Genomic DNA, 8,981 nt, shown 5'->3' with positions numbered 1-8,981 from the left:
CTATTCCTTTATTGGTGTGATGTTTCCCTCCCTCACATCTTGCCTTTATTCATTCCCTTTCCACTTCGTTCTGCCTCTCTCTTTCCTTTCCCCTCCCTCTGTCCTGGTTGACTCTGCTGATGGTTTCAGTCTGCTATTAATATTTGAGTTCCTCTCTGCTCCTAGTCCGTGTGAAAAGTAAAACGTTGCGACATAAATCACAGCCCAGCCGAATGACTCTCATGTGCGTTGGTGGCACAAAGACTAAAATAATCCATGTTTATCTCACCACTGACATGAGCAGAAATCTTTCCATGAGACTCCGCGATGCTCCAAGCACGCAGGCAAGGTGCAACTGAGAACAGATGGGGTCAGACCTCAGACCCAGTGACCCCGCGTCTGTCTGTCTGTCTGTGCATGTTCCTGAGAACATGTGTGTCTGTACACGTATGTGCCTGTGCATTCGTGCATCTTTGTCCACGTGTGCGTGCTTCTGCCTGTGCTTGTCTGTCTGAGCGTGTATGAGTGCATCTGTGTCTCCGTGTGTGTGCATTTATGTACGTGCGTGTGTGGCTGTGCAAGCAAGTGTGTGCCTACATCTGTGGGCGTGTCTGTATGTGAGAGAGAGTGCTTGTGTGTGTCAGCATGTGTGACTGCGTGTGTGTGTGTGTGTATGTGCACATATGTATGAGAGTGTGCATGTGTGACTGCATGTGAGTGTATATGAGTGTGCGTATGTGCACGCGTGTGCGTGTGTGTACGTGTGTGTGTGCATGTGTTTGTTCCTAAGGTTTGTGAGAAAAGAATCCCACAGACCACATTCCAAAGCTGGGGATCAAGGCCTCTCTCCAGCCCCCTGTTTCAGGAGAGAGCCACAGGTGCGGGGAGGGGTAGTGTGTGGAGATCTGTGACTGTTACCCGAGCAGCTGGGAGGGACTCTGTTCACAAACCACACAAGCAGCTGCCTAACTGAGCAGGGGACAGGCCGGGTGGGGAGAGGGAGATGTAGGGGACAGGCTGGGTGGGGAGAGGGAGATTGAGGGGACAGGCTGGGTGGGGAGAGGGAGATGGAGGGGACCGGCTGGGTGGGGAGAGGGAGATTGAGGGGACAGGCTGGGTGGGGAAAGGGAGATGGAAGGGACCGGCTGGGTGGGGAGACAGAGGGGAGGGCTGGGATGGCAGATGGATGGGAGAGGGATCCACACTGTGGAAGAGGCGGTGTGAGATGGAGGGGTGGGGGGGGTGAATGGAAGTGTTGGGGTGTCGGAGAGTGGTAGGATGGAATGAATGAGGGGGAGTTGCTCCCGAGGCAGGAGGCCGGGGTGCCCAGAAGACACAGAGTGGAGGGGGTCGGCAGAAGAACCAGAGGGGAAGACAGGTAACTTTTCTCTTCAGTGAGGTGTTGTGTTGGGAGTGGATTCAACAATGGCTTCCGGAGGGAACTCATGGGAAATACTGGAGAGTTTGATCACAGAGCCTGCTCGGCGTCAATAGGTCGACTGACCCCCTGTGCTGAAGAAAGAAAGGGCCAACGAATTGATGGAGACAGGTTGTTAAAAAAAAACTCATTTATTGACAGTAAGTCCAGTGAGGTTACCATTACAAAAGAACATCAGTAATCCATTTGCGAACAGAACCAAAATTAACAATGAAACAGATTCCTGGTCACTCAATAAGCAGACACGTTTGCAATTCTGAAAATTCATTTTACACCAAACACAACCTCCTTTTTGTTGAATCCAGTGCTAATTTGTTTTTTTTAAGTATTTTTTGCATAATTTAAAATCTACGCGCATTTTTCAGTCAAGGGAAACAGGTATTTCTTTACAAGAATTAAAAAAGGGTAAAAAATGTAATTATGTACATCACTTACAAACAGTGTGTGTAAAACGAGACACGTGCTCAGCCAAGTTACCTTTTTTCTCAAATACTTTCAAAAATACACGGAGTTTATAAAAGAGTTGGGGAAGTTCGGCTGCTACACACAGATCCTTACATCCACATTGTGGAAGGAGGGAAGAGGTAGCAACTAATGGCAGATCGAGAGAGAGAGAGAGACGGGACGAGTGTGCAGAGACAGATGGGAAAGGAGAGGCAGGTGGAGTAGAGAGTGAGTGAGAAGGTTAGAGGGAGAGTGTGATAGAGATGGATATTGGGATAAGGTGGGGGGAGCAAGAGGCGAGAGGGAGAAGGTGAGGAGAGAGTGGCAGCGGAGGAAAGAGAAGCAGGGAAGTGGAAAGGAGAGAAATGAAGAGAGGTGGGGGTAGAGGAGAGGGCAGAAAGCTATCTCAGGAAGGGAGGTAGTGAAGTGACAATGAGATGTAGGTGGTGGTGGAGTGGGGTTGGCTGAGATGGGGAGGGGAGGAAGTGTGAGTCTTCACCCTTGTGTGGAGGGCAGCATTCACAGTTCAGGGAGTTGGGGTGGGGGTTCTGAAGGGTGGGGACACCTCACTCCATGCACAGTCTGGGCAAATCCCACACAAATCCCATTCCCTCCCCTGCTCCTGGGAGGAGGAGTCAAAGGGTGTGGGACACCTCGTTCTATGCACTGAGTCTGAGCAAAGGTGTGCAGAGCTGCTGCAGTTCTCACCAACCCCTACCTCTCACCCAGCGGCCAAATCCATCTCAGCAGCCAGCAAGACAACCATCGACACAGGTCAGGAAGGGGCATCAGGAGTCAGCCACACTCGGCCAGTTGACAGGCCAAACACTTGCTGCAATGGTGCAGATAATAACTCTGAGCTCATTATTGAGGATGGAAATGGAATCCCAGGATAGGGCACACAAAATAATCTGCAGATGCGGGAGTCAAAGCAACACTCACAACACGCTGGAGGAACTCAGCAGGTCAGGCAGCATCAGTGGAAAAGATCGGTTGATGTTTTGGGCCGGAACCCTGACGAAGGGTTCTGGCCCGAAACGTCGACTGATCTTTTCCACTGATGCTGCCTGACCTGCTGAGTTCCTCCAGTGTGTTGTGAGTGTTCCCAGGATAGGACAGTGTGGCGGGAGCTTCACTCTCTGTCTGACGCCAGGAGTGTGTGATGGGACGGTGTAGAGGGAGCTTCACTCTGTGCTGACCCCGGGAGTGTGTGATGGGATGGTGTAGAGGGAGCTTCACTCTGTGGCTGACCCCGGGAGTGTGTGATGGGATGGTGTAGAGGGAGCTTCACTCTGTGTCTGACCCCGGGAGTGTGTGATGGGATGGTGTAGAGGGAGCTTCACTCTGTGGCTGACCCATGGAGTGTGTGATGGGACTGTGTGGAGGGAGCTTCACTCTGTGGCTGACCCCGGGAGTGTGTGATGGGATGGTGTAGAGGGAGCTTCACTCTGTGTCTGACCCCGGGAGTGTGTGATGGGACGGTGTAGAGGGAGCTTCACTCTGTGGCTGACCCCGGGAGTGTGTGATGGGATGGTGTGGAGGGAGTTTCTGACCCTGGGAGTGTGTTATGGATGATGCAGAGGGAGCATCACTGTGTTTGTCCATGTCAGTGTGTGATGCGTTGGTGCAGAGAGAGTGTCATTCTGTGTCTGAAAATTTGGCAAGAGACCATTACGGTACAGATGAGTGAGGGGTGACACAACCCAATTCTCCCCAGTGAGCAAAACATTGGTGAAATGGTGTCAGCTGGTGCGGGACCCTCTGGATTTGCAGATTGTGGTTTTCAGAGGGAACTTCTCCAAGTCCTGCGGGCCCGCTCTCACTCCAGTCCTCCTGTGTGGTTCCTGCCTGCCCCATGAAGGAGCCTACACCCTCCCCCTCCCCTCACCACGTAGCCTCACACCTTGTAGTAGATGTTGGCGGGACTCTGGGGCGGCATCTCCTGCACGATGTAGACCGGGTGTCCGTAGTCTCCACTGACCTTCTCGTAGTGAGGACAGTAGGCACTGTCCGAGCTGCGGAGGGGGATGATGATGTCGCTGGGCTCCGAGCCATTGTTGTTGCCACCGCCCCCGACCCCGCCGCCACGCTTGGGCGTACCCAGGGCGCCAAGGTGGAGGCCTGACCTCAGGCTGTCCGGCGGCTGCCCCCGGTGGAGTCGCCTCTTCCGCCGATGACACGCTAGCGCCAGGCCACCGGCCACCAGGAGCAGCAGGAAGGCTGACGCCCCGCAGGAGCCTGCGATCAGTGCTGTGTGGGAGGGGGCAGCCGAGCCAGGCCCAAGATCCATGTTCCCGCTGCTGTTGCCCAGGGAGGCTGGAGGGAGGGAGGAAGAGAGGGACGTGAGGCAGAGAGGCCAACACTGCACCAACAACCCCCAATTCCCAAAGGTTCCCTCATCCCAAATGTCACCCCTCCTCCCTAAGGTCCCCTTCACGACATCCCCAGAAGGACATTCTCCCCCAAATGTCCTTAAAGGTCCCCTCCCTCCGAATACCCATCTCCACTCCCCCGCGGAACCCTCTGCAAAGATCATCCTCCTTAAAGATCCCCCTCCCTCCGAATACCCACCTCCACTCCCCCGAGGAACCCTCTGCAAAGATCATCCTCCTTAAAGATCCCCCTCCCTCCGAATACTCACCTCCACTCCCCCCAGGAACCCTTTCCACAGATCATCCTCCTCAAAGGTCCTCCCAACCTGTAAAAGTCCTCACCCCTGAATGGCCCTTTCCCCATAGATGCCCCTCGGGTATTCCTGCCCAGCAGTTCCCTTCTCCACCCCCCCACACTGCAGGATTCCCCTTCTCCCTGAAGGATCCTCTTTATTCCCCCACCGAAGTTCGTCTCCCTCACTGTCGGTCCCCCTCCCAAAAGTTGCCTCCCCACCCCTGTAGAAGTCTATGTGTCCACAGCCCACCCTGATCTATCCCTCCATCACAGAACATGGAGTACAGCACAGGGACCTGCCCTTCGGCCCATCATACCTGTGCTGACCACAATGCAAATTAAACTAATCCCATCTGCCCGCGTACGGTCCAGCACCCCACTCGCTGCGTGTTTATCTGCCTCTTCCAAGCTACTGTATCAGCCTCTATTACTACCCCAGTTGCATACACACAATTGTTTAAAAATTTTTTTGGAGACCCAGTGATATTAACCCTGATTGTGATTCCGAGAATACCGGACAGAACAAGCCCCCTCAGGCCCAACAAGCCACTCCATCCAGCCACCTACAATTTAACCCAAGCCTAATCACAGGACAACTGTCTCTCTTCCAACAGGTCACCCCAAACTCAAACCACCCAGCACCCAGCTATGAAACCCCCCGTCATCTCCCTGGTTGATGTTTACTACTCTCCCACTGGGATCAGTCTGAACTCTGACACCCTTGGGTGTCACCATGAGGAAACCAGCCCATCACAATTAGAGGGCTGAGGGAGGGGAGGTGGGCAGGAGGAAGGATGGGTAGAAGCAGGAGGAAGAAGAGGGCACGAATGCACAGGAGGTGGGGAGTGTCACTGAGGAATGGGAAGATGACGACAGTGAAAGATGCGTGGGAGGGGAAGGGAAGTGGTCCTGCACCGGGGAGACTGTATTCTCGGTTTCCACTGTGTGCAGAGACAGCTGGGGAAGCTGGCAGTGTGTATAATCAGCCCACAGGCTGCTGGGCAGGAACGGTGACAGTCCCTCAGCTCAGCCAGATGCTGAGAAGCTGCTGCTCGGTGGTGAGCGCAGAGTGATAGAGCAGCCAGGAGCCCCTGAGCTGGTGAATCCCTCTCTCGCCTCACTCTGTCCGTCTAACACCCCCTCCCTGTCTTCCATTTGCTTCCCTCCCTCCCTCCCTATCCCCATCCCTCTCCCCCTCTCTCACCCCCACCCCTTCCCTCTCAACACTGAGACCATGGATCAGTGCAGACACCCCAGCCCCTGCATTCCACCCCTCTCCCTCACCCCCAGACCCTGCTTTCCCCACCACTCCCTCACCCCCAGACCCTGCGTTCCCCCCTCTCCCTTACCCCTGCATTCCCCACTCTCCCTTACCCCCAGCCCCTGCCTTTCTCACCTCTCCCTCACTCCCAGCACCTGCATTTCCCCCTCTCCCTCACCCCAGACCCTGCATTCCCCCCTCTCCCTCACCCCTAGTCCCTGCATTCCCCTCTCCCTCACCCCGACCCTGCGTTCCCCACCGCTGCCTCACCCCCAACCCCTGCCTTCCCCTCTCCCTCACCCCCACGTCCCTCCCCTCTCCCTCACCCCCAACCCCTGCGTTCCTCACCTCCCCCTCACTCCCAGCACCTGCATTCCCCCCTCTCCCTCACCCCCAGCCCCTGCATTCCCCTCTCCCTCACCCCAGCCCCTGCATTCCCCCCTCACCCCCAGCCCCTGCATTCCCCTCTCCCTCACTCCCAGCCCCTGCATTACCCACCCCCCTCCCTCACCCCCAGCTCCTGCCTTCCCCTCTCCCTCACCCAGCCCCTGCATTCCCCCTCCCCCCCACCCAGCCCTGCATTCCCCCCTCACCCCCAGCCCTGCATTCCCCTCTCCCTCACTCCCAGCCCCTGCATTACCCACCCCCCTCCCTCACCCCCAGCTCCTGCCTTCCCCTCTCCTCACCCAGCCCCTGCATTCCCCCCTCACCCCCAGCCCCTGCATTCCTCCCCTCTCCCTCACCCCCCAGACGCTGCACTCTGTCCCAGCCCAGAATCTCTTCCTCCCCTCTCCCTCAACCCCCCTCCCCATATCTCTCCTTGTCACCACACCCTCTCACTTTGCCCCCTTTCCTTCCCTTCCCTAAGACCATCACCCACAGGCCAGCAGCCCCGTGTTTACTGTTGTGCCACAGTCCAGAACCACCCCCACAACAAACACCCTTTGGGAGGGACAGCCCCCCAACTCCAGTTTCCACAAACCAGGACATCTGACCCATCATGGGGAACTATCCTCACTGTCCATCCCCTCACTCCCCAAGAACCCCCTGAGGTCATTCCAGACTCTCCCATGACATAGGAGCAGAATTAGGCCATTCAGCCCATCGAGTCTGCTCTACCATTCCATCATAGCTGATTTATTATCTCTCTTAACACCATTCTCCTGTCTTCCCCCCGTCACATTTGACACCCTGGCTAATGAAGATCCTATCAGCCTCTGCTTTAAGTCAACCCATCAGTATCCCCAGTCCCTGGGAGTGGATATGTTCAGAGTGGCGTGACTGCATAGGAATGGGACAGATTGAACATGCCATCAGATTTAACAGCAACACTTCCCAAGGGCTGTACAGGTTGTCCGGCCACACACCATCACACACACAGGCTCTAGATCACACAACAGCCCCTGGCTCTCACACACAGCACACCCGAGACGGAGAGAGAGATCTTGCTCCAGTGCACAGCAGCCTGTTTGCCTCCAAGGCACCTCCTCACACAGGAGGCAGCTTCTCGCTGCTGCTGTGAGTGAGTGCACCAAGCACAGATGGTCTTCAGCACTGCCCCCAGACCATCGTGGCTGCCTTCAGGAATCCCTGCACTGGTCTGGACTCCAGGACACATCTTGAGGTGTGGGAGGACAGCAGGTACACAGGCCTGCCCTGGGCACGTGTGTCCGGTCTGCAGAAAACCCTCCTGCAGGTCTGTGAATTCACACAAACACACACATCCAGGTACTGTCTCTCACCGACAGATACATGCACACACACCCAGATACAGTCCCTCTCACACAAACACACCCACCCACCCCAAGATACAGTCTCTCTCTCACACACACACCCAGATATAGTCTCTCTCACACACACACACACACACACACCCTGTGATACAGTCTCTCTCTCACACACACACAGATACAGCCTCTCTCTCACACACACACACACACACACAGATACAGTCTCTCTCTCTCACACACACACATTGCAGATACAGTCTCTCTCTCTCACACACACACCCAGATATAGTCTCTAAAACACACACACCCAGATACAGTCTCTCCCTCTCTCTCTTACACACACACCCAGATACAGTCTCTCCCTCTCTCTCTTACACACACACCCAGATACAGTCTCTCCCTCTCTCTCTTACACACACACCCAGATACAGTCTCTCTCACACACACACACAGATACAGTCTCTCTCTCTCTCTCTCTCTCACACACACACATACACACCCAAATACAGTCCTCTCTGTCTCTCTCACACACATCCAGATACAGTCTCTCTCTCTCTCACACACAGACACACACCCAGGTAGAGTCTCTCTCACACACACACCCAGATACAGTCTCTCTCACACACAAACACACCCAGATACAGTCTCTCTCTCTCTCACACACACACACACACACACACACACACCCAGGTAGAGTCTCTCTCACACACACACCCAGATACAGTCTCTCTCACACACACACCCTGTGATACAGTCTCTCTCTCACACACACACACCCAGATACAGTCTCTCTCACACACACCCCGAGATACAGTCTCTCTCTCTCTCACACACACACACACCCAGATATAGTCTCTCTCACACACACACACTGAGACACAGTCTCTCTCTCACACACATCCAGATACAGTCTCTCTCACACACACACCCAGATACAGTCTCTCTCTCACACACACCCAGATACAGTCTCTCTCTCTCACACACACACACATACAGTCTCTCTCTCACACACACACAGATAGTCCTCTCTCTCACACACACACCCAGATACAGTCTCTCCCTCTCTCTCTTACACACACATCTAGATACAGTCTCTCTCACACACACACCCCCAGATACAGTCTCTCTCACACACACACACAGATACAGCCTCTCTCACACACACACACACACACACACACACACAGATACAGTCTCTCTCTCTCACACACACACCCAGATATAGTCTCTAAAACACACACACCCAGATACAGTCTCTCCCTCTCTCTCTTACACACACACCCAGATACAGTCTCTCCCTCTCTCTCTTACACACACACCCAGATACAGTCTCTCCCTCTCTCTCTTACACACACACCCAGATACAGTCTCTCTCACACACACACAGAGATACAGTCTCTCTCTCTCTCTCTCTCTCTCACACACACACACATACACACCCAAATACAGTCTCTCTGTCTCT

At 54.6% G+C, this 8,981-nt stretch overlaps 1 protein-coding gene across 1 annotated transcript in view; it reads right to left on the bottom strand.

Annotated features, from left to right (window-relative positions):
• Positions 1-2,932: 2,932 nt before the first annotated feature.
• efnb3b (ephrin-B3b) overlaps positions 2,933-8,981 on the bottom strand; it is a 123,894-nt gene continuing 117,845 nt past the window's right edge. The window contains exon 5 of the mRNA XM_072257248.1: positions 2,933-4,177. Within this exon, the coding sequence (XP_072113349.1) occupies positions 3,759-4,177 (419 nt within the window). The 3' untranslated portion in view covers positions 2,933-3,758. The remainder of the gene's footprint in view (positions 4,178-8,981) is intronic.

This window comes from Mobula birostris, chromosome 5, assembly GCF_030028105.1.
Source record: "Mobula birostris isolate sMobBir1 chromosome 5, sMobBir1.hap1, whole genome shotgun sequence".
In the NCBI taxonomy this organism is placed as follows: domain Eukaryota; kingdom Metazoa; phylum Chordata; class Chondrichthyes; order Myliobatiformes; family Myliobatidae; genus Mobula; species Mobula birostris.
This window is presented reverse-complemented; position numbering and strand designations above follow the sequence as displayed.